General features: G+C 50.8%; 2 protein-coding genes across 3 annotated transcripts in view; one reads left to right on the top strand and one right to left on the bottom strand.

Moving 5' to 3' along the window:
• LOC130076375 (lysine-specific histone demethylase 2-like) overlaps window positions 1-14,246 on the bottom strand; it is a 28,613-nt gene extending 14,367 nt beyond the window's left edge. For both annotated transcript variants that reach the window (XM_056241439.1, XM_056241438.1), the window contains exons 1-9: window positions 14,089-14,246; window positions 13,552-13,640; window positions 13,356-13,477; window positions 13,023-13,112; window positions 12,840-12,951; window positions 10,661-10,774; window positions 6,735-6,773; window positions 6,129-6,306; window positions 5,527-5,711 (exon numbers count right to left, since the gene is read on the bottom strand). In XM_056241439.1, the coding sequence (XP_056097414.1) occupies window positions 5,527-5,711; window positions 6,129-6,306; window positions 6,735-6,773; window positions 10,661-10,774; window positions 12,840-12,951; window positions 13,023-13,112; window positions 13,356-13,477; window positions 13,552-13,640; window positions 14,089-14,104 (945 nt within the window). In that variant the 5' untranslated portion in view covers window positions 14,105-14,246. The remainder of the gene's footprint in view (window positions 1-5,526; window positions 5,712-6,128; window positions 6,307-6,734; window positions 6,774-10,660; window positions 10,775-12,839; window positions 12,952-13,022; window positions 13,113-13,355; window positions 13,478-13,551; window positions 13,641-14,088) is intronic.
• Window positions 14,247-14,333: 87 nt separating this feature from the next.
• Window positions 14,334-26,337, top strand: part of LOC130076374 (cilia- and flagella-associated protein 69-like) — a 31,093-nt gene continuing 19,089 nt past the window's right edge. The window contains exons 1-9 of the mRNA XM_056241437.1: window positions 14,334-14,692; window positions 15,248-15,304; window positions 15,377-15,442; window positions 16,037-16,146; window positions 16,222-16,298; window positions 20,158-20,256; window positions 20,348-20,500; window positions 20,668-20,845; window positions 23,742-23,865. Of these exons, the coding sequence (XP_056097412.1) occupies window positions 14,624-14,692; window positions 15,248-15,304; window positions 15,377-15,442; window positions 16,037-16,146; window positions 16,222-16,298; window positions 20,158-20,256; window positions 20,348-20,500; window positions 20,668-20,845; window positions 23,742-23,865 (933 nt within the window). The 5' untranslated portion in view covers window positions 14,334-14,623. The remainder of the gene's footprint in view (window positions 14,693-15,247; window positions 15,305-15,376; window positions 15,443-16,036; window positions 16,147-16,221; window positions 16,299-20,157; window positions 20,257-20,347; window positions 20,501-20,667; window positions 20,846-23,741; window positions 23,866-26,337) is intronic.

Genomic DNA, 26,337 nt, shown 5'->3' with positions numbered 1-26,337 from the left:
TCAACACACACAACATAACCTCAACACACACAACATAACCTCAACACACAACATAACCTCAACACACACAACATAACCTCAACACACACAACATAACCTCAACACACACAACATAACCTCAACACACACAACATAACCTCAACACACAACATAACCTCAACACAGACAACATAACCTCAACACACACAACATAACCTCAACACACACAACATAACCTCAACACACAAAACAGAACCTCAACAAACACAACATAACCTCAACACACACACACACACACACAACATAACCTCAACACACACACAACAGAACCTCAACACACACACAACATAACCTCAACACACACACAACATAACCTCAACACAGACAACATAACCTCAACACACACAACATAACCTCAACACACACAACATAACCTCAACACACAAAACAGAACCTCAACAAACACAACATAACCTCAACACACACACACACACACACACACACACAACATAACCTCAACACACACACAACAGAACCTCAACACACACACAACATAACCTCAACACACAACATAACCTCAACACACAACATAACCTCAACACACAAAACAGAACCTCAACAAACACAACATAACCTCAACACACACACACACAACATAACCTCAACACACACACAACATAACCTCAACACACACACAACATAACCTCAACACACACAACAGCTCCTGAAACAGCAAACACAACATAACCTCAACACACAACATAACCTCAACACAGACAACAGAACCTCAACACACAAAACAGAACCTCAACAAACACAACATAACCTCAACACACACAACAGAACCTCAACACACACAACATAACCTCAACACACACAACATAACCTCAACACACACAACATAACCTCAACACACACAACATAACCTCAAAACACACAACATAACCTCAACACACACAACATAACCTCAACACACAACATAACCTCAACACACACAACATAACCTCAACACAGACAACAGAACCTCAATAAACACAACATAACCTCAACACACACAACAGAACCTCAACACACACAACATAACCTCAACACACACAACATAACCTCAACACACACAACATAACCTCAACACACACAACATAACCTCAACACAGACAACAGAACCTCAACGCACACAACAGAACCTCAACACACACAACATAACCTCAACACACACAACATAACCTCAACACACACAACATAACCTCAACACAGACAACAGAACCTCAATAAACACAACAGAACCTCAACACACACAACATAACCTCAACACACACAACATAACCTCAACACACACAACATAACCTCAACACAGACAACAGAACCTCAACACACACAACATAACCTCAACACACACAACATAACCTCAACACAGACAACAGAACCTCAACACACACAACATAACCTCAACACACACAACATAACCTCAACACACACAACATAACCTCAACACACACAACAGAACCTCAACACAGACAACAGAACCTCAACGCACACAACAGAACCTCAACGCACACAACAGAACCTCAACACACACAACAGAACCTCAACACACACAACAGAACCTCAACACACACAACAGAACCTCAACACAGACAACAGAACCTCAACTTACACAACAGAACCTCAACGCACACAACAGAACCTCAACGCACACAACAGAACCTCAACACACACAACATAACCTCAACACACACAACATAACCTCAACACACACAACATAACCTCAACACAGACAACAGAACCTCAATAAACACAACAGAACCTCAACACACACAACATAACCTCAACACACACAACAGAACCTCAACACACACAACAGAACCTCAACACACACAACATAACCTCAACACACACAACATAACCTCAACACACACAACAGAACCTCAACGCACACAACAGAACCTCAACGCACACAACAGAACCTCAACGCACACAACAGAACCTCAACACACACAACATAACCTCAACACACACAACATAACCTCAACACACACAACATAACCTCAACACACACAACAGAAACTCAACGCACACAACAGAACCTCAACACACACAACAGAACCTCAACACACACAACATAACCTCAACACACACAACATAACCTCAACACAGACAACAGAACCTCAATAAACACAACAGAACCTCAACAAACACAACATAACCTCAACACACACAACAGAACCTCAACGCACACAACAGAACCTCAACACAGACAACAGAACCTCAACACACACAACAGAACCTCAACAAACACAACATAACCTCAACACACACAACATAACCTCAACACACAACATAACCTCAACACACAACATAACCTCAACACACAACATAACCTCAACACAGACAACAGAACCTCAACAAACACAACATAACCTCAACACACAACAACATAACCTCAACACACACAACATAACCTCAACACACAACATAACCTCAACACACACAACATAACCTCAACACACACAACATAACCTCAACACACAACATAACCTCAACACACACAACATAACCTCAACACAGACAACAGAACCTCAACAAACACAACATAACCTCAACACACACAACATAACCTCAACACACACAACATAACCTCAACACAGACAACAGAACCTCAACGCACACAACAGAACCTCAACGCACACAACATAACCTCAACACAGACAACAGAACCTCAACGCACACAACAGAACCTCAACGCACACAACAGAACCTCAATAAACACAACAGAACCTCAACACACACAACATAACCTCAACACAGACAACAGAACCTCAACACACAACATAACCTCAACACAGACAACAGAACCTCAACACACAACAACATAACCTCAACACACACAACATAACCTCAACACACAACATAACCTCAACACACACAACATAACCTCAACACACACAACATAACCTCAACACACACAACATAACCTCAACACACACAACATAACCTCAACACACAACATAACCTCAACACACAACATAACCTCAACACAGACAACATAACCTCAACACACAACATAACCTCAACACACACAACATAACCTCAACACACACAACATAACCTCAACACACACAACATAACCTCAACACACACAACATAACCTCAACACACACAACATAACCTCAACACAGACAACAGAACCTCAACGCACACAACAGAACCTCAACGCACACAACAGAACCTCAATAAACACAACAGAACCTCAACACACACAACATAACCTCAATAAACACAACAGAACCTCAACACAGACAACAGAACCTCAACACACAACATAACCTCAACACAGACAACAGAACCTCAACACACAACAACATAACCTCAACACACACAACATAACCTCAACACACACAACATAACCTCAACACAGACAACAGAACCTCAACGCACACAACAGAACCTCAACGCACACAACATAACCTCAACACACACAACATAACCTCAACACACACAACAGAACCTCAACACAGACAACAGAACCTCAACACACAACATAACCTCAACACAGACAACAGAACCTCAACACACAACAACATAACCTCAACGCACACAACAGAACCTCAATAAACACAACAGAACCTCAACACAGACAACAGAACCTCAACACACAACATAACCTCAACACAGACAACAGAACCTCAACACACAACAACATAACCTCAACACACACAACATAACCTCAACACACACAACATAACCTCAACACAGACAACAGAACCTCAATAAACACAACAGAACCTCAACAAACACAACATAACCTCAACACACACAACAGAACCTCAACGCACACAACAGAACCTCAACACAGACAACAGAACCTCAACACACACAACAGAACCTCAACAAACACAACATAACCTCAACACACACAACATAACCTCAACACACAACATAACCTCAACTCACAACATAACCTCAACACACAACATAACCTCAACACAGACAACAGAACCTCAACAAACACAACATAACCTCAACACACAACAACATAACCTCAACACACACAACATAACCTCAACACACAACATAACCTCAACACACACAACATAACCTCAACACACACAACATAACCTCAACACACAACATAACCTCAACACACACAACATAACCTCAACACAGACAACAGAACCTCAACAAACACAACATAACCTCAACACACACAACATAACCTCAACACACACAACATAACCTCAACACAGACAACAGAACCTCAACGCACACAACAGAACCTCAACGCACACAACATAACCTCAACACAGACAACAGAACCTCAACGCACACAACAGAACCTCAACGCACACAACAGAACCTCAATAAACACAACAGAACCTCAACACACACAACATAACCTCAACACAGACAACAGAACCTCAACACACAACATAACCTCAACACAGACAACAGAACCTCAACACACAACAACATAACCTCAACACACACAACATAACCTCAACACACAACATAACCTCAACACACACAACATAACCTCAACACACACAACATAACCTCAACACACACAACATAACCTCAACACACACAACATAACCTCAACACACAACATAACCTCAACACACAACATAACCTCAACACAGACAACATAACCTCAACACACAACATAACCTCAACACACACAACATAACCTCAACACACACAACATAACCTCAACACACACAACATAACCTCAACACACACAACATAACCTCAACACACACAACATAACCTCAACACAGACAACAGAACCTCAACGCACACAACAGAACCTCAACGCACACAACAGAACCTCAATAAACACAACAGAACCTCAACACACACAACATAACCTCAACACAGACAACAGAACCTCAACACACAACATAACCTCAACACAGACAACAGAACCTCAACACACAACAACATAACCTCAACACACACAACATAACCTCAACACACAACATAACCTCAACACACACAACATAACCTCAACACACACAACATAACCTCAACACACACAACATAACCTCAACACACACAACATAACCTCAACACACACAACATAACCTCAACACACAACATAACCTCAACACACAACATAACCTCAACACAGACAACAGAACCTCAACAAACACAACATAACCTCAACACACACAACATAACCTCAACACACACAACATAACCTCAACACAGACAACAGAACCTCAACACACACAACATAACCTCAACGCACACAACATAACCTCAACACACACAACATAACCTCAACACACACAACATAACCTCAACACACACAACATAACCTCAACACAGACAACAGAACCTCAACACACACAACAGAACCTCAACACACACAACATAACCTCAACACACACAACATAACCTCAACACAGACAACAGAACCTCAACACAGACAACAGAACCTCAACACACACAACAGAACCTCAACACACACAACAGAACCTCAACACACACAACAGAACCTCAACACACAGACTAGACTAGCTAACGCATTAGCGCTGATGTTCGTACCTTGCAGTCGCGGTTCCAGGCCGCCAGCACCAGGTTCCTCAGCGCCAGATACATGGTGGGATCCCTGGAGAATTCTGGGAACTCGTACAACTCGTCCAGCTCCATCATGTCGGGTCTCACACACAAGGCTTTCCCACACTCGTTCGGCTGATAGAAGGGCTGGAAATATGGCGAGAGTCCGGGAACTACACACACACACACGCATTTTCTAATTTAAAAAAATCACAAATTTTCATCCATTTCTCAAGAGACATAAATAAATACACTTTCACCATGTTTTTATGAGTAAAATGTTCTATAAATCAGGCTAATGAAATATGATCAAACCTTCAGAATATGAATATGAATAAAACTGTACAGTTTGGTGTGTGTGAAGCTGCTGAAGAGATTTCTGACTCAAACTTACCGCCTTTACAGAGATGATTGAGTGCAATAAACAAACACTTAAATGTGTGTTTTGGGTGTTTTCTCTCCACTAGTCTGAAAGACGACACTGCTTTTCCTGCCGTCGTGAAATCTAAATCTGTTCATATGCTGACGAGTCTTTCAGAGAGTTGATTCTGAAAACACGTGGTTGTGTTGGTGAGAGTGATCGGACTCACGGTGAGGCGGCGCTGCCCGGCGTTGCTCCTGGCGCTGGTTCCCCGGGCCGGCAGACGGGCTCATGCCCACACAGTCCGGGTAATAAGCGCTGAGGAACGGGCTAGCGGGACTGTCCTTAAGCAGCGGCGGCAGGATGAGCATCGAGAGCCACCAGCTGTCCGTCACACCGGCCACACGCTGATCAACGACAGCATCATCATCAGAATCATCATCATCAGCATCATCATCATCATCATCATCATCATCATCATCATCATCATCAGCATCATCATCATCAGCAGCAGCATCATCATCATCATCAGCATCAGCATCATCATCATCATCATCATTATCATCATCATCATCAGCATCATCATCATCATCAGCATCATCATCATCATCATCATCAGCAGCATCATCAGCATCATCAGCAGCAGCAGCATCATCATCATCATCATGTGGTGTTAATCATGTTAATCAGTCTGAACACTGATGGGTCTGTGAACTTCATGGTCATATTAATATATTTCTGTCTGACTGTGGTACAGTCTGTTTGGTCACTGAATGGCCAGAGTAAAATCACTGAACCACTGATCAACCGAATGAAGAGATCAAAAGATCTTTACCACGTCCTCCGGCTGAGAACACGCATCACTTCCTTCGCTCTGCAAAACAAAAGCACAGAGACGTGAGGATCAGCACACGCCCCAGCACACGCTCCAGCACACGCCCCAGCACACGCTCCAGCACACGCCCCAGCACACGCTCCAGCACACGCCCCAGCACACGCTCCAGCACACGCCCCAGCACACGCTCCAGCACACTAGGGCTGTAGCGATACACTAATCTCACGATACGATACGATACACGATATTCGGCTGACGATACGATATATATCACGATATTCAGCCAACGATACGATTCGATATAATTCGATACACTTACATCATTTTCTGAAAGATTTAAAGGGGACAGAATGATTTTGGTGACATCTTGTGAGTCTTCCATTTACTTGGATTGAATTAATTGAACTGAAAACTGAAAACATCATTTACACAATATATGTCTCTGGCTGGGCAGAGAGTACAGCTTGCAAATGCTGGACAAAATGAATCAAATATGTGTAGAGAAAATTAGTTCTATTTATTGAAAGACAACAGTGCAAACTGTAGCTTATAAGCCTTTGTTAATTGCAATACTGCACTTTATTTACTTTTCAATGGAGAGTTAAAAGGTGCAGCAAGTGGCCTGTTGTGAACAGTTTCTTTGCACTGCCTTTTCTTTGACAGCTTTTTTAGCTTGACACTGAACATGTGACGTGCTTCAGTTGTGCGCGAGGTCAAGCCGTCGCACGTCAGGGAAACTCTCTCCGCGCTGGCCAGGGAGGCTTTGACGTGTGCTCTTGCCTGAGTGTACAGCCTGGGAATGCAAACCTTGATGAGGTGTTCGCGGGTTGGAATAGGATAGCGGGGCTCCATCGCGTTCACCATGCGCCTAAAGCCGGCGTTTTCCACCACCGAATACGATTTTTTTTTACATTTTTTTTTTTTACTAAGCCTATTTAAAATCGTATTTGATTGCAGAGCGCCGCAGCGCATTCACGCAGCACTACCTCGCTCTCTCTCTCTCTCTCTCTCTCTCTCTCTCTCTCTCTCTCTCTCTCTCTCTCTCTCTCTCTCTCACACACACACACACACACACACTCATCCGTACCTCGCGCACTTTCTCACTCACGGAACACCGCTGCACAAATCTGTCCAACACAGCGCTGTCAATTTCGGAGACCCAGCTTTAAAAAAAGCTACTAGCCAGCATGCAAGGAGCCTAGCCAACAAGGAGAGCTAAGTTGTTGTTTGAATACAGCTGGATTTTCGTCAATATCGATGCACGCGCGCAGCTGGCCACTAGCGGCTGGCTGACCAAATCACTCTTCATGCAACGCGAACGGGTTTAACACGGGGGATTTGAATGGGACTTATGTATCGATACTCGCGGCCTAAAAATCGATACTTTCTTGGGAGAAAAAATATCGATTTATATCGCAGAATCGATAAAATCGCTCAGCCCTACAGCACACGCCCCAGCACACGCCCCAGCACACGCCCCAGCACACGCCCCAGCACACGCTCCAGCACACGCCCCAGCACACGCCCCAGCACACGCTCCAGCACACGCCCCAGCACACGCCCCAGCACACGCCCCAGCAGGCGGCCCCAGCACACGCCCCAGCACACGCCCCAGCACACGCCCCAGCACACGCCCCAGCACACGCTCCAGCACACGCCCCAGCACACGCCCCAGCACACGCCCCAGCACACGCCCCAGCACACGCCCCAGCACACGCTCCAGCACACGCCCCAGCACACGCCCCAGCACACGCCCCAGCACACGCCCCAGCACACGCTCCAGCACACGCTCCAGCACACGCCCCAGCACACGCTCCAGCACACGCCCCAGCACAGGCCCCAGCACACGCCCCAGCACACGCCCCAGCACACGCCCCAGCACACGCTCCAGCACACGCTCAGGCACACGCCCCAGCACACGCTCCAGCACACGCCCCAGCACACGCTCCAGCACACGCCCCAGCACACGCCCCAGCACACGCCCCAGCACACGCCCCAGCACACGCTCCAGCACACGCTCCAGCACACGCCCCAGCACACGCCCCAGCACACGCTCCAGCAGGCGGCCCCAGCACACGCCCCAGCACACGCCCCAGCACACGTCCCACCACACGCTCCAGCACACGCTCCAGCACACGCTCCAGCACACGCCCCAGCACACGCTCCAGCACACGCTCCAGCACACGCCCCAGCACACGTCCCACCACACGCTCCAGCACACGCTCCAGCACACGCCCCAGCACACGCTCCAGCACACGCTCCAGCAGGCGGCCCCAGCACACGCCCCAGCACACGCCCCAGCACACGTCCCACCACACGCTCCAGCACACGCTCCAGCACACGCTCCAGCACACGCCCCAGCACACGCTCCAGCACACGCTCCAGCACACGCCCCAGCACACGTCCCACCACACGCTCCAGCACACGCTCCAGCACACGCCCCAGCACACGCTCCAGCACACGCCCCAGCACACGCCCCAGCACACGCCCCAGCACACGCCCCAGCACACGCTCCAGCACACGCCCCAGCACACGCCCCAGCACACGCCCCAGCACACGCCCCAGCACACGCTCCAGCACACGCCCCAGCACACGCCCCAGCACACGCCCCAGCACACGCCCCAGCACACGCTCCAGCACACGCTCCAGCACACGCCCCAGCACACGCTCCAGCACACGCCCCAGCACACGCCCCAGCACACGCTCCAGCACACGCTCCAGCACACGCCCCAGCACACGCTCCAGCACACGCCCCAGCACACGCCCCAGCACACGCTCCAGCACACGCTCCAGCACACGCTCCAGCACACGCCCCAGCACACGCCCCAGCACACGCCCCAGCACACGCCCCAGCACACGCCCCAGCACACGCCCCAGCACACGCTCCAGCACACGCTCCAGCACACGCCCCAGCACACGCCCCAGCACACGCCCCAGCACACGCCCCAGCACACGCCCCAGCACACGCTCCAGCACACGCTCCAGCACACGCCCCAGCACACGCTCCAGCACACGCCCCAGCACACGCCCCAGCACACGCTCCAGCACACGCTCCAGCACACGCCCCAGCACACGCTCCAGCACACGCCCCAGCACACGCCCCAGCACACACTCCAGCACACGCTCCAGCACACGCCCCAACACACGCCCCAGCACACGCCCCAGCACACGCTCCAGCAGGCGGCCCCAGCACACGCTCCAGCACACGCTCCAGCACACGCCCCAGCACACGTCCCACCACACGCTCCAGCACACGCTCCAGCACACGCTCCAGCACACGCCCCAGCACACGCTCCAGCACACGCTCCAGCACACGCCCCAGCACACGTCCCACCACACGCTCCAGCACACGCTCCAGCACACGCCCCAGCACACGCTCCAGCACACGCCCCAGCACACGCCCCAGCACACGCCCCAGCACACGCCCCACCACACGCCCCAGCACACGCCCCAGCACACGCCCCAGCACACGCTCCAGCACACGCTCCAGCACACGCTCCAGCACACGCCCCAGCACACGCTCCAGCACACGCCCCAGCACACGCCCCAGCACACGCTCCAGCACACGCTCCAGCACACGCCCCAGCACACGCTCCAGCACACGCCCCAGCACACGCCCCAGCACACACTCCAGCACACGCTCCAGCACACGCTCCAGCACACGCCCCAGCACACGCCCCAGCACACGCCCCAGCACACGCCCCAGCACACGCCCCAGCACACGCTCCAGCACACGCTCCAGCACACGCCCCAGCACACGCTCCAGCACACGCCCCAGCACACGCTCCAGCACACGCTCCAGCACACGCTCCAGCACACGCTCCAGCACACGCTCCAGCACACGCCCCAGCACACGCTCCAGCACACGCTCCAGCACACGCCCCAGCACACACTCCTCGACGGGCAGGTGAGCGATGTGTTCTCACCTTCACGCTGTTGATCTTCATCCCACAGCGATAAGATGATGCCAGAGAAGCCGTCAGAGCCGACTCTTTACTCAGCTGACGCCATCTGCCACAGTCTGCTTTACTGCACTGGACCTGACACACACACACACACACACACACACACACACACATGATTATCAGTCTAGGTTACACAGACACTGGTCTAGGTTACACAGACGCCGGTCTAGGTTACACAGACGCCGGTCTAGGTTACACAGACGCCGGTCTAGGTTACACAGACGCCGGGTCTAGGTTACACAGACGCCGGTCTAGGTTACACAGACGCCGGTCTAGGTTACACAGACGCCGATCTAGGTTACACACACACGCCGGTCTAGGTTACACACACACGCCGGTCTAGGTTACACACACACGCCGGTCTAGGTTACACACACACGCCGGTCTAGGTTACACAGACGCCGGTCTAGGTTACACAGACGCTGGTCTAGGTTACACAGACGCCGGTCTAGGTTACACAGACGCCGGTCTAGGTTACACACACACGCCGGTCTAGGTTACACAGACGCCGGTCTAGGTTACACAGACGCCGGTCTAGGTTACACAGACGCCGGTCTAGGTTACACAGACGCCGGTCTAGGTTACACACACACGCCGGTCTAGGTTACACAGACGCCGGTCTAGGTTACACAGAGCTGGTCTAGGTTAAACAGAGGCCGGCCTAGGTTACACAGAGGCCGGTCTAGGTTACACAGAGGCCGGTCTAGGTTACACAGAGGCCGGTCTAGGTTACACAGAGGCCGGTCTAGGTTATAGGTTACACAGAGGCCGGTCTAGGTTACACAGACGCCGGTCTAGGTTACACAGAGGCCGGTCTAGGTTACACAGAGGCCGGTCTAGGTTACACAGAGGCCGGTCTAGGTTACACAGAGGCCGGTCTAGGTTAAACAGACGCTGGTCTAGGTTACACAGAGGCCGGCCTAGGTTACACAGAGGCCGGTCTAGGTTACACAGAGGCCGGTCTAGGTTACACAGAGGCCGGTCTAGGTTATAGGTTACACAGAGGCCGGTCTAGGTTACACAGACGCCGGTCTAGGTTACACAGAGGCCGGTCTAGGTTATAGCCGGTCTAGGTTACACAGACGCCGGTCTAGGTTACACAGAGGCCGGTCTAGGTTATAGGTTGCACAGAGGCGGTCTAGGTTACACAGACGCCGGTCTAGGTTACACAGACGCCGGTCTAGGTTACACAGACGCCGGTCTAGGTTACACAGACGCCGGTCTAGGTTACACAGACGCCGGTCTAGGTTACACAGAGCTGGTCTAGGTTACACAGACGCTGGTCTAGGTTACACAGACGCTGGTCTAGGTTACACAGACGCTGGTCTAGGTTACACAGACGCTGGTCTAGGTTACACAGACGCTGGTCTAGGTTACACAGACGCTGGTCTAGGTTGCACAGACGCTGGTCTAGGTTACACAGAGCTGGTCTAGGTTACACAGAGCTGGTCTAGGTTACACAGAGCTGGTCTAGGTTACACAGAGCTGGTCTAGGTTACACAGAGCTGGTCTAGGTTACACAGACGCTGGTCTAGGTTACACAGAGCTGGTCTAGGTTACACAGACGCTGGTCTAGGTTACACAGACGCTGGTCTAGGTTACACAGACGCTGGTCTAGGTTACACAGAGCTGGTCTAGGTTACACAGAGCTAGGTTACACAGACGCTGGTCTAGGTTACACAGACGCTGGTCTAGGTTACACAGAGCTGGTCTAGGTTACACAGACGCTGGTCTAGGTTACACAGAGCTGGTCTAGGTTACACAGAGCTGGTCTAGGTTACACAGAGCTGGTCTAGGTTACACAGATGCTGGTCTAGGTTACACAGAGCTGGTCTAGGTTACACAGACGCTGGTCTAGGTTACACAGACGCTGGTCTAGGTTACACAGAGCTGGTCTAGGTTACACAGAGCTGGTCTAGGTTACACAGAGCTGGTCTAGGTTACACAGACGCTGGTCTAGGTTACACAGAGCAGGTCTAGGTTACACAGACGCCGGTCTAGGTTACACAGAGCTGGTCTAGGTTACACAGACCCTGGTCTAGGTTACACAGAGCTGGTCTAGGTTACACAGACGCTGGTCTAGGTTACACAGAGTTAGTCTAGGTTACACAGAGTTAGTCTAGGTTAAACAGTTACTCACCCAGTAGGGCAGCTGCTGGTCGGCCATGAAGGCTTTGAGGCTCGGTTCGCTCTTCCCATTGCTGGTCCAAACCCTCTTCCAGGAGGAGAACGTCTCGTACCCGTCTTTATGACTACAGGAGAACAGAGGAGGATCAGCTGTGACTCGAGCAGCAGAGCCTCAACATTACCCATCAGCACTCACCTTCTGTAGTAATGATCAAAGCACTCGTTACAGAAGTGCTCGCCACACGACAGGTGATACCAGCGAGACGTGTATCCGTTTCTGGCACACCTGATGAAAGCAGACGTTAAACACACTGACCTCTCAATCCTCATTACATCAGATGAGAACAGAGCTGATCTGAATAATGACTCTCTGATCCTCTGTAGAGGCTTCAGCGCTGAGTCAGTCACATCTGATGAAGCTTCAGCACTCATTCTGTTATTTCCTGTTTATTACTGTGAAGCTGCTCTGAAACGATCTGTACTGTATAATGCTTCATCAGTGTAATGCAGTCACTGTAATCACACACACCTGTCAGACGCGCTGGCGAAACACACGGGGTACGTCGCTGGACATCCGGATTTCTCACACTTCCTGAACTTCTTCTCCGACTGATCGTCGTCTTCCCCGGTCTCTGCGGCTTTCCTTCTCGTCTGAAACACACACACACGTGTTCACAGGTGTCCTGCAGGTGCTGCTGTGCTCCTCTGATGTCTCGAACCCTCACCTGTGCTGCAGGTGTGTTCCCTCGGCCCCGCCCACCAGAGTCAGCCCCGCCCACTCCTGCTGAGCGCTTCCTGCCGCGACTCCGTCCCACTGAACACACACATCAACACATCACTACTACACACTAAGCAACACTCACACACACACATACTGTACAGACACACACAATCAAACAGTCTCATTCACACACAGACTGTACAGACACACTCACAGTCTCATTCACACACACACACACACACTGTAGAGACACACTCAAAATTAGTCTCATTCACTGACACAAATACTGTACAAACACACTCAGTCTCATTCACACACACACACACATACTGTACAGAAACACACACACACACACACACACACACACACAGACACATACTATACAGACACAGACAGACACAGACAGACACACACACACACACACACACATACATACACACATACACATACTGAACAGACACACTCAAACTCACAATCTCATTCATACATACACACACAGACTCATTCACAATGCGCATGAACATGAATAAATGACTCTCACCTGAGTCCGCTAGCATTGATAATGATGTTTCTGTTAAACCACTGGATATTTGACTCTTTGTTCTTTATCTAGAGGAATATTTGGCCCTTTGTTCTTTAACGAAACACATTAAATTCAGCATCGTTTATTCTGCCTCATCTGCAGGAAACTCACTCTGTGTGACGTCACTTCCTCTGCTGCGCTTAACAACAAACGTCAAAATAAAAGACCCCTCTCTGTACTGTCTGTTCTCGCAGTTGTCTGTCGTTATAGTGTGGATGCATGAAAGTAGTCGCGTTTCTTTAAAAATGTTTGCTCAGTTTATTATGTAAATTAAGAAACAGAGAGGTGAGCTTCAGCTTTGCGTTTGAAGGGGAGGTTTGTCTCGAGCGGCGCTCCGTAGCTGCACGCGTTACTATGGCGACCGCAGCGCGTCCTGATCCGCCTATAAACACCAGCCGATATAAACACCAGCCGCTGCTGTTGCTGTTCATGAAGGGTTCTGAACATGAGACTCGAGCAGTGACTCGTGCAGTGGATCAGACTGAGATCAGACATGCTGTCCAGCGCGCCGCCCGCGAGGAGCTTCCTTCAGAAACGCGTTGTGACCGACAGAAAGTCTGAGGTGAGTCTCTTTCCGACCTGTGTGTCAGTGACTCCGTTCTGTGAGTCTCTGTCCGAACTCTGTGTCGGTGACTCGGTTCGGTGAGACGCTGTCCGATCTCTGTGTCAGTGACTCGGTTCGATGAGTCTCTGTCCGAACTCTGTGTCGGTGACTCGGTTCGGTGAGACGCTGTCCGATCTCTGTGTCAGTGACTCGGTTCGATGAGTCTCTGTCCGAACTCTGTGTCAGTGACTCGGTTCGATGAGTCTCTGTCCATGACTCGGTTCGGTGAGACGCTGTCCGAACTCTGTGTCAGTGATTCGGTTCGGTGAGACGCTGTCCGAACGCTGTGTCAGTGACTCGGTTCGGTGAGTCTCTGCCCGAACTCTGTGTCAGTGACTCCAAAAAAAAAAAAAAACTCTGTCAGGACTCGGTTTGGTGAGTCTCTGTCAGTGAATCGGTTCTGTGAGTCTCTGTCCGAACTCTGTAACAGTGACTCGGTTCGGTGAGTCTCTGCCCGAACTCTGTGTCAGTGACTCGGTTCGGTTGATTCTGATTGACTGCAGTGTTTTTCAGGCTGTGGGACTCGCGGATCTCTCGAGAGTCATTCAGCTGCTGCAGGATCCGCTCTCAGTAAGACTCGGTTTGCTTGAATTATGCTTGAATTATAATGGGTTCGTTTTTCAGTTTCTCTATTTTTTTCAGTCGTCGTTAAAAGAAAGACAGATTTTCATCTTGAGGAAGGTGGTAAAAAGATGCCAGCGTGGATTTGTATCCTTAGAAGAATTTGGCAAAATAAAAAAAAAGCCATTTTAAAGCTGAAATGTGTAAATGTGATTTTGTCTTTTCTGTATGTGTGTGAATGAGAACGAGTCTGTCCTGGGGCGCTTTATGCAGTACTGTTTCACAACAGGAAAATAACAGAATCAAAGTGTAAACTTCATCAAATATGAGACAAACTCCGATTCTGCTGTAAAGCAGCTCTACAGAAGATGGTCTCAGAAGATCAACTCAGCACAAAATTATTCATAGCATGTTTATGCCTGATTTTTATTTATTATTGTAACAATCACCAAATAAGAATATGCTCCCAAGCCGTCTCTGACTGGCTGACGGTGGAAGCACGTCACCTGTATTATGTAGTAAATAGTGTGAGTAATTATTTCTCGTGCCGTCAGCGTCCTCTGTGGAGCCGAAGTCCCTGAGGTCTCGCTTCAGCCTCTAGAATCAGCAGTTTCCAGCTGTAATTACAACTCGACAGGTTTCCATGAGGTGTTGCTCTGTAAGCCTCAAGCTCTCTGTGGAATAATGTGCTGTTATATTGTGATGATGATGACGTGAAAACACTTTCCTTAAAATGTCAAGCTTTTGAGGGATCTCGCTGACATATGTAAGATTCTGAACCTCTGTGCGGAAAGAGTGACGGATCACCCGGAATATGCCAAAATCCTCTGTGATTTACTTCAGATCTGCGGGTGAGATTTCCAGCCAAAGTCTTTAGGCCATTGTGAACTGAAGTCTTTATGAACTAATCAATGCTTGTCTTCAAGTCTTCCCTTCCTGAAGGAGAGAGCGTCGGATGAGATGAAGTTCGCCGCTGTGGCCGCAAACTGTGTGTCTCAGATGGGTGAGTTCCTGCAAACTCTCCTTCACCACAGAATAACGAGATCAAACACATTATATTTCACATAAAGAAAAGAAGAATCTGTTGTTATGCTCATTTTTGCATTGTGACGTTCAGTTCAGGACGGCTTTCCTCTCAAATTCTCATTACCATAATGCAAATCATTATGTATTTAAAAAATATTTTGTATATAGCCTATAGGCTAATATAGCTATAATAGAGAGTGTTTGAGTGTTTGACCGGAGTCTCCATTGGAGAGCCATCAAGGAGGGACTCAAGGTCTGGGAACCACACACGGGCCGGCCAGAACTGGGCTATCCACATCATGAAGGACTCTCTCCAGAACTCCCGGGAGTCGATCAAAACCTTGTACAGACGCATCCCCGGCACGTCTCCAACCCTGGAAGAGCGGGATACAAGAGGCAGAACCAGAGCCCACAGTGTGTCGTTGTCAGAGACTCAAATAGATCCCCTTCCGCCTGGCCGAACTCCCTCCACGCGAGCTCCACCTCCTCAGGGTGGGTCTGCATTCCCGGGCCTCGACGGATCCTCGCTCCCCAGCCTGTGAGGGTGTTCACACCAAAAGCAAAGTGTATATTCATAAAACATAAGACGCCATTACACAATGACAAGCAGCTCCCAGCACAGGACCCCGGCACAGGATTCCAGGACAGGACTCCAGCACAGAACCCCAGCACAGGACCCAGGGACAGCACCCCAGCACAGGACCCCAGCACAGGACCCCAGCACAGGACCCCAACACAGGACCCCAGCACAGGACCCTGGGACAGCACCCCAGCACAGGACTCCAGCACAGGACTCCAGCACAGGACCCCAGCACAGGACCCCAGGACAGGACTCCAGCACAGGACCCCGGGACAGGACTCCAGCACAGGACTCCAGCACAGGACCCCAGCACAGGACCCTGGGACAGCACCCCAGCACAGGACTCCAGCACAGGACTCCAGCACAGGACCCCAGCACAGGACCCCAGGACAGGACTCCAGCACAGGACCCCGGGACAGGACCCCGGGACAGGACTCCAGCACAGGACCCCAGGACAGGACTCCAGCACAGGACCCCGGGACAGGACTCCAGGACATGAACCCAGGACAGGACTCCAGCACAGGACCCCAGCACAGGACTCCAGCACAGGACTCCAGCACAGGACTCCAGCACAGGACTCCAGCACAGGACTCCAGCACAGGACTCCAGCACAGGACCCCAGGACAGGACTCCAGCACAGGACCCCGGGACAGGACTCCAGCACAGGACCCCGGGACAGGACTCCAGGACAGGACCCCAAGACAGGACTCCAGGACAGGAACCCAGGACAGGACTCCAGCACAGGACCCCGGGACAGGACTCCAGCACAGGACCCCGGGACAGGACCCCGGGACAGCACCCTAGCACAGGACTCCAGCACAGGACTCCAGCACAGGACCCTAGGACAGGACTCCAGCACAGGACCCCGGGACAGGACTCCGGCACAGGACCCCAGGACAGGAACCCAGGACCGGACCCCGGGACAGCACCCCAGCACAGGACCCCAGCACAGGACTTCAGCACAGGACCCCAGGACAGGACTCCAGCACAGGACCCCGGGACAGGACTCCAGCACAGGACCCCAGGACAGGACTGCAGCACAGGACCCCGGGACAGGACTCCAGCACAGGACCCCGGGACAGGACTCCAGGACAGGACCCCAAGACAGGACTCCAGGACAGGAACCCAGGACAGGACTCCAGCACAGGACCCCGGGACAGGACTCCAGCACAGGACCCCGGGACAGGACCCCGGGACAGCACCCTAGCACAGGACTCCAGCACAGGACTCCAGCACAGGACCCCAGGACAGGACTCCAGCACAGGACCCCGGGACAGGACTCCGGCACAGGACCCCAGGACAGGAACCCAGGACCGGACCCTGGGACAGCACCCCAGCACAGGACCCCAGCACAGGACTTCAGCACAGGACCCCAGGACAGGACTCCAGCACAGGACCCCGGGACAGGACTCCAGCACAGTACCCCAGCACAGGACCCCAGGACAGGACCCCGGGACAGGACTCCAGGACAGGATCCCGGGACAGGACTCCAGCACAGGACCCCGGGACAGGACTCCAGCACAGGACCCCGGGACAGGACCCCAGCACAGGACCCCGGGACAGGACCCCAGCACAGGACTCCATCACAGGACCCCAGGACAGGACTCCAGCACAGGACCCCGGGACAGGACTCCAGCACAGGACCCCGGGACAGGACTCCATCACAGGACCCCGGGACAGGACTCCAGGACAGGAACCCAGGACAGGACTCCAGCACAGGACCCCGGGACAGGACTCCAGCACAGGACCCCGGGACAGCACCCTAGCACAGGACTCCAGCACAGGACTCCAGCACAGGACCCCAGGACAGGACTCCAGCACAGGACCCCGGGACAGGACTCCGGCACAGGACCCCAGGACAGGAACCCAGGACCGGACCCCGGGACAGCACCCCAGCACAGGACTCCAGCACAGGACTCCAGCACAGGACCCCAGGACAGGACTCCAGCACAGGACCCCGGGACAGGACTCCAGCACAGTACCCCAGGACAGGACCCCAGGACAGGACCCCAGGACAGGACCCCAGGACAGGACCCCGGGACAGCACCCCAGCACAGGACTCCAGCACAGGACCCCAGCACAGGACCCCAGGACAGGACTCCAGCACAGTACCCCAGCACAGGACTCCAGCACAGGACCCCAGCACAGGACCCCGGGACAGCACCCCAGCACAGGACTCCAGCACAGGACCCCAGCACAGGACCCCAGCACAGGACCCCGGGACAGCACCCCAGCACAGGACTCCAGCACAGGACCCCGGGACAGCACCCCAGCACAGGACTCCAGCACAAGACCCCAGGACAGGACCCCAGCACAGGACCCCGGGACAGCACCCCAGCACAGGACTCCAGCACAGGACCCCAGCACAGGACCCCAGGACAGGACCCCACAACAGGACCCCAGGACAGGACTCCAGGACAGGACTCCAGCACAGGACCCCAGGACAGGACCCCAGGACAGGACCCCAGGTCAGGAACCCAGCACAGGACTCCAGCACAGGACCCCAGGACAGGACCCCGGGATAGGACTCCAGCACAGGACCCCAGCACAGGACCCCAGCACAGGACTCCAGCACAGGACCCCGGGACAGGACCCCAGGACAGGACCCCAGGACAGGACCCCAGCACAGGACCCCAGCACAGGACCCCAGCACAGCACTCCAGCACAGGACCCCGGGACAGGACCCCAGGACAGGACTCCAGCACAGGACCCCAGCACAGGACCCCGGGACAGGACCCCAGCACAGGACTCAAGGACAGGACCCCAGCATAGGACCCCGGGACAGGACACTGCTGTGAGGACCGAATCGATACGAGCAGGAGATAGATATGCCTGCATCGTCGTCGAATCCCACACCTCTCCTAAAGAAGTGATCCTCGATAATAGAGAAAAGACACTAAAAGGAAATCATTCTAATATGATGATTTGCTCTTTAAGAAACATTTCTGATTATTATCAGTGTTGAAAACCATTGTGCTTATTGTTCAGATTTTGTGGAAACGAAGTCTTATTATTTCCATACTTTTGATCGGTAAAGTAAAACAAAGAACTGTATGACAGTACTGAGAATCACAATATATAATGATTAATAAAAGCGCAAAAATGTACTGAATGTCACAATGCTAATATAGACTTTGATTTCTTTATTCAAAGCATAATTTCTCATTTATGTGTTGATATATTACCCCATCTTTGGGTAAATCCAGTTTATTGATAGATGTATGATAGATTGAGTGATAATGGTGTGTGATGGCAGGTTATCTGATGAGGATCCCGTTGCCGGAGGTCAGACAGCAGATCTGCGCTTCTGTTATATCCTTCTATAGCCACGACACACACACACACAGCTCTGACGGTGGGTGGCCTGACTGAACTCTTCAAGTGTGGAAACGTTCAGGTTTAGGGGCGGTGTTTATCGTGTGTGTGTGTGTGTGTGTGTGTGTCAGGTGTCTATCCCACGCATGTGGACTACCGAGGGCTGATGGTGGAGCGCAGTGGTCTGGCCGAGACCCTCGTCATGTCACTGGCCCTGATGGAGAACCAGCTGTCAATCAAACTGCGTCTCCTTCAGACCCTGCAGATCCTGTCCAGGACATCAGGTGAACACACACACACACACACACACACACACACCAGAGACCTGTAGAACACACACACACACCAGAGACCTGTAGAACACACACACACACCAGAGACCTGTAGATCTGAAACCTGAATGAAACACGTGCTGGTGTGTGTGTGTGTGTGTGTGTGTTTGTGTTCTCAGAGGGGAACTGTAGAGTAATGCTGAGAGCTCGGGCTGCGCAGAAGATCTGCTTCCACATGAGTGAGTGTGACCCGACCGGACCGGTTCTGTTCCGCTGCTCGGAGATCCTGTGGAACCTCCTGGAGAACGGCTCTCGGGAAGAGCTGACGGCCCAGCTCAGCAACACCGACTGCATCGCGTGAGTCAATATCACATGATCAACCTTCATCAAGAGTTACTGAAGGGCGATTAATGTTCATCAACGTAACAGCACAAATACACAGAAACTAAATGACTGTAATACAATGATTTTCAACCAGCATCAATTAAAAGTGTGAGTTATTTGGCTTTACAGTAATAGGGAGTTCATGGTGTGCTGTAAAAATTTAATTATCATGAAAATGCCTCTTTTTCTAATGTTTTTTCCTTTTGATTTTGGGTTGAGTATGAGCTGAGCATAAACTTTCTCTAGGCAGGTCAAGGTCAGATATGAAAGGGATAGTTCACCCAAAAAGGAAAATTACCTCATGATTTACTCACCCTCAAGTCATCCTAGGTGTATATGACATGCTTCATTCAGACGAATACTTTCCAGCTTTATAATGGCAGTGAATGGCTGTTTCTGTTTTGAAGTCCATAAAGTGCATCCATCATAAAAGTGCATCTATCCATCATCAAAATGCATCTATCCATCATTAAAGTGCATCTATCCATCATTAAAGTGCATCTATCCATCATCAAAGTGCATCTATCCATCATAAAAGTGCATCTATCCATCATTAAAGTGCATCTATCCATCATAAAAGTGCATCTATCCATCATAAAAGTGCATCTATCCATCATAAAAGTGCATCTATCCATCATAAAAGTGCATCTATCCATCATCAAAGTGCATCTATCCATCATTAAAGTGCATCTATCCATCATAAAAGTGCATGTAAGATGCACTTTAATGATGGATAGATGCACTTTTATGATGGATAGATGCACTTTTATGATGGATAGATGCACTTTGATGGATAGATGCACTTTGATGGATAGATGCACTTTTATGATGGACAGATGCACTTTGATGGATAGATGCACTTTTATGATGGATAGATGCACTTTGATGGATAGATGCACTTTTATGATGGATGGATGCACTTTTATGATGGATAGATGCACTTTTATGATGGATAGATGCACTTTTATGATGGATAGATGCACTTTGATGGATAGATGCACTTTTATGATGGATGGATGCACTTTTATGATGGATAGATGCACTTTTATGATGGATAGATGCACTTTTATGATGGATAGATGCACTTTGATGATGGATAGATGCACTTTGATGATGGATAGATGCACTTTAATGATGGATAGATCCACTTTTATGATGGATAGATGCACTTTTATGATGGATAGATGCACTTTAATGATGGATAGATGCACTTTAATGATGGATAGATGCACTTTAATGATGGATAGATGCACTTTAATGATGGATAGACGCACTTTAATGATGGATAGATGCACTTTTATGATGGATAGATGCACTTTTATGATGGATAGATGCACTTTGATGGATAGATGCACTTTTATGATGGATAGATGCACTTTAATGATGGATAGATGCACTTTGATGATGGATAGATGCACTTTAATGATGGATAGATCCACTTTTATGATGGATAGATGCACTTTTATGATGGATAGATGCACTTTAATGATGGATAGATGCACTTTAATGATGGATAGATGCACTTTAATGATGGATAGATGCACTTTAATGATGGATAGACGCACTTTAATGATGGATAGATGCACTTTTATGATGGATAGATGCACTTTTATGATGGATAGATGCACTTTGATGGATAGATGCACTTTTATGATGGATAGATGCACTTTTATGATGGATAGATGCACTTTGATGGATAGATGCACTTTTATGATGGATAGATGCACTTTTATGATGGACAGATGCACTTTGATGGATAGATGCACTTTTATGATGGATAGATGCACTTTGATGGATAGATGCACTTTTATGATGGATGGATGCACTTTTATGATGGATAGATGCACTTTTATGATGGATAGATGCACTTTAATGATGGATAGATGCACTTTGATGATGGATAGATGCACTTTAATGATGGATAGATCCACTTTTATGATGGATAGATGCACTTTTATGATGGATAGATGCACTTTAATGATGGATAGATGCACTTTAATGATGGATAGATGCACTTTAATGATGGATAGATGCACTTTAATGATGGATAGACGCACTTTAATGATGGATAGATGCACTTTTATGATGGATAGATGCACTTTTATGATGGATAGATGCACTTTAATGATGGATAGATGCACTTTAATGATGGATAGACGCACTTTTATGATGGATAGATGCACTTTAATGATGGATAGATGCACTTTAATGATGGATAGATGCACTTTGATGATGGATAGATGCACTTTGATGATGGATAGATGCACTTTTATGATGGATAGATGCACTTTAATGATGGATGGATGCATTTTAATGATGGATAGATGCACTTTAATGATGGATGGATGCATTTTAATGATGGACAGATGCACTTTAATGATGGATAGATGCACTTTGATGGATAGATGCACTTTTATGATGGATAGATGCACTTTAATGATGGATAGATGCACTTTGATGATGGATAGATGCACTATTATGATGGATAGATGCACTTTAATGATGGATAGATGCACTTTAATGATGGACAGATGCACTTTTATGATGGATAGATGGACTTTTATGATGGATAGATGCACTTTTATGATGGATGGATGCACTTTTATGATGGATAGATGCACTTTTATAATGAATAGATGCACTTTATGGACGTTCACTGCCATTATAAAGTTTGGAAGAGCCAGGACATTTTTAATATAACTCTGATTGTATTCGTCTGAGAGAAGAATGTCATATACACCTAGGATGACTTGAGGGCGAGTAAATCATGGGCTAATTTTAATTTTTGGGCGAACTATCCCTTTAATGAGCACATGAGTATCTGAACGCTGCCTCTAAACGATCCTGTGTTTTCTGTTCTGCATGGCAGATCTTTGAAGGAAGCATTTCTCCATCAGCTTCTCAACGGTTTCCGGCATTATGATCGTCAGCTGAGGAACGACCTGCTAGTGTTGCTGTCTCTGATCGCATCGAACCCGAGCGCTCCTCTGATCGTGAGTCCATCGTCCTCGTAAACTCCACAAGCCTCACGCTCTTCTCCACGAGCCTCTCGCTCTTCTCCACGAGCCTCTCGCTCTTCCCCACGAGCCTCTCGCTCTTCCCCACGAGCCTCTAGCTCTTCCCCACGAGCCTCTCGCTCTTCCTCACGAGCCTCTCGCTCTTCCTCACGAGCCTCTCGCTCTTCCTCACAAGCCTCTCGCTCTTCCTCACGAGCCTCTCGCTCTTCCTCACGAGCCTCTCGCTCTTACTCACGAGCCTCTCGCTCTTCCCCACGAGCCTCTCGCTCTTCCTCACGAGCCTCTCGCTCTTCCTCACGAGCCTCTCGCTCTTCCTCACGAGCCTCCCGCTCTTCCTCACGAGCCTCTCGCTCTTCTCCACGAGCCTCTCGCTCTTCCCCACGAGCCTCTCGCTCTTCTCCACGAGCCTCTCGCTCTTCTCCACGAGCCTCTCGCTCTTCCTCACGAGCCTCTCGCTCTTCGCCACGAGCCTCTCGCTCTTCTCCACGAGCCTCTCGCTCTTCCCCACGAGCCTCTCGCTCTTCCTCACGAGCCTCTCGCTCTTACTCACGAGCCTCTCGCTCTTCCCCACGAGCTTCTCGCTCTTCCTCACGAGCCTCTCGCTCTTCCTCACGAGCCTCTCGCTCTTCTCCACGAGCCTCTCGCTCTTCCCCACGAGCCTCTCGCTCTTCCTCACGAGCCTCTCGCTCTTCTCCACGAGCCTCTCGCTCTTCTCCACGAGCTTCTCGCTCTTCCTCACGAGCCTCTCGCTCTTCCCCACGACCCTCTCGCTCTTCTCCACGAGCCTCTCGCTCTTCGCCACGAGCCTCTCGCTCTTCTCCACGAGCCTCTCGCTCTTCCTCACGAGCCTCTCGCTCTTCCCCACGAGCCTCTCGCTCTTCTCGCTCTTCTCCACGAGCCTCTCGCTCTTCCTCACGAGCCTCTCGCTCTTCCTCACGAGCCTCTCGCTCTTCCTCACGAGCCTCTCGCTCTTCTCCACGAGCTTCTCGCTCTTCCTCACGAGCCTCTCGCTCTTCCTCACGAGCCTCTCGCTCTTCTCCACGAGCTTCTCGCTCTTCTCCACGAGCTTCTCGCTCTTCCTCACGAGCCTCTCGCTCTTCCCCACGAGCCTCTCGCTCTTCTCCACGAGCTTCTCGCTCTTCTCCACGAGCTTCTCGCTCTTCTCCACGAGCTTCTCGCTCTTCTCCACGAGCTTCTCGCTCTTCTCCACGAGCTTCTCGCTCTTCTCCACGAGCTTCTCGCTCTTCCTCACGAGCCTCTCGCTCTTCTCCACGAGCTTTTCGCTCTTCGCCACGAGCTTCTCGCTCTTCCTCACGAGCCTCTCGCTCTTCCTCACGAGCCTCTCGCTCTTCCCCACGAGCCTCTCGCTCTTCCTCACGAGCCTCTCGCTCTTCTCGCTCTTCTCCACGAGCCTCTCGCTCTTCTCGCTCTTCTCCACGAGCCTCTCGCTCTTCCTCACGAGCCTCTCGCTCTTACTCACGAGCCTCTCGCTCTTCTCCACGAGCTTCTCGCTCTTCTCCACGAGCTTCTCGCTCTTCCTCACGAGCCTCTCGCTCTTCTCCACGAGCTTCTCGCTCTTCCCCACGAGCCTCTCGCTCTTCCTCACGAGCCTCTCGCTCTTCTCCACGAGCCTCTCGCTCTTCTCCACGAGCTTCTCGCTCTTCCTCACGAGCCTCTCGCTCTTCCTCACGAGCCTCTCGCTCTTCTCCACGAGCCTCTCGCTCTTCTCCACGAGCTTATCGCTCTTCCTCACGAGCCTCTCGCTCTTCCTCACGAGCCTCTCGCTCTTCCCCACGAGCCTCTCGCTCTTCCCCACGAGCCTCTCGCTCTTCCTCACGAGCCTCTCGCTCTTCCTCACGAGCCTCTCGCTCTTCCTCACGAGCCTCTCGCTCTTCCTCACGAGCCTCTCGCGCTTCACCACGAGCCTCTCGCTCTTCCCCACGAACCTCTCGCTCTTCCCCACGAGCCTCTCGCTCTTCCCCACGAGCCTCTCGCTCTTCCTCACGAGCCTCTCGCTCTTCTCCACGAGCCTCTCGCTCTTCCTCACGAGCCTCTCGCTCTTCGCCACGAGCCTCTCGCTCTTCCTCACGAGCCTTTCGCTCTTCCTCACGAGCCTCTCGCTCTTCCCCACGAGCCTCTCGCTCTTCTCCACGAGCCTCTCGCTCTTCCCCACGAGCCTCTCGCTCTTCCTCACGAGCCTCTCGCTCTTCCTCACGAGCCTCTCGCTCTTCCTCACGAGCCTCTCGCTCTTCCTCACGAGCCTCTCGCTCTTCCTCACGAGCCTCTCGCGCTTCACCACGAGCCTCTCGCTCTTCCCCACGAGCCTCTCGCTCTTCCTCACGAGCCTCTCGCTCTTCCTCACGAGCCTCTCGCTCTTCGCCACGAGCCTCTCGCTCTTCCTCACGAGCCTCTCGCTCTTCCCCACGAGCCTCTCGCTCTTCCTCACGA

The sequence above is a fragment of the Rhinichthys klamathensis genome, unplaced genomic scaffold (assembly GCF_029890125.1).
Source record: "Rhinichthys klamathensis goyatoka isolate OS25496 unplaced genomic scaffold, OSU_Roscu_1.1 h1tg000643l_1, whole genome shotgun sequence".
Lineage (NCBI taxonomy): Eukaryota > Metazoa > Chordata > Actinopteri > Cypriniformes > Leuciscidae > Rhinichthys > Rhinichthys klamathensis.
This window is presented reverse-complemented; position numbering and strand designations above follow the sequence as displayed.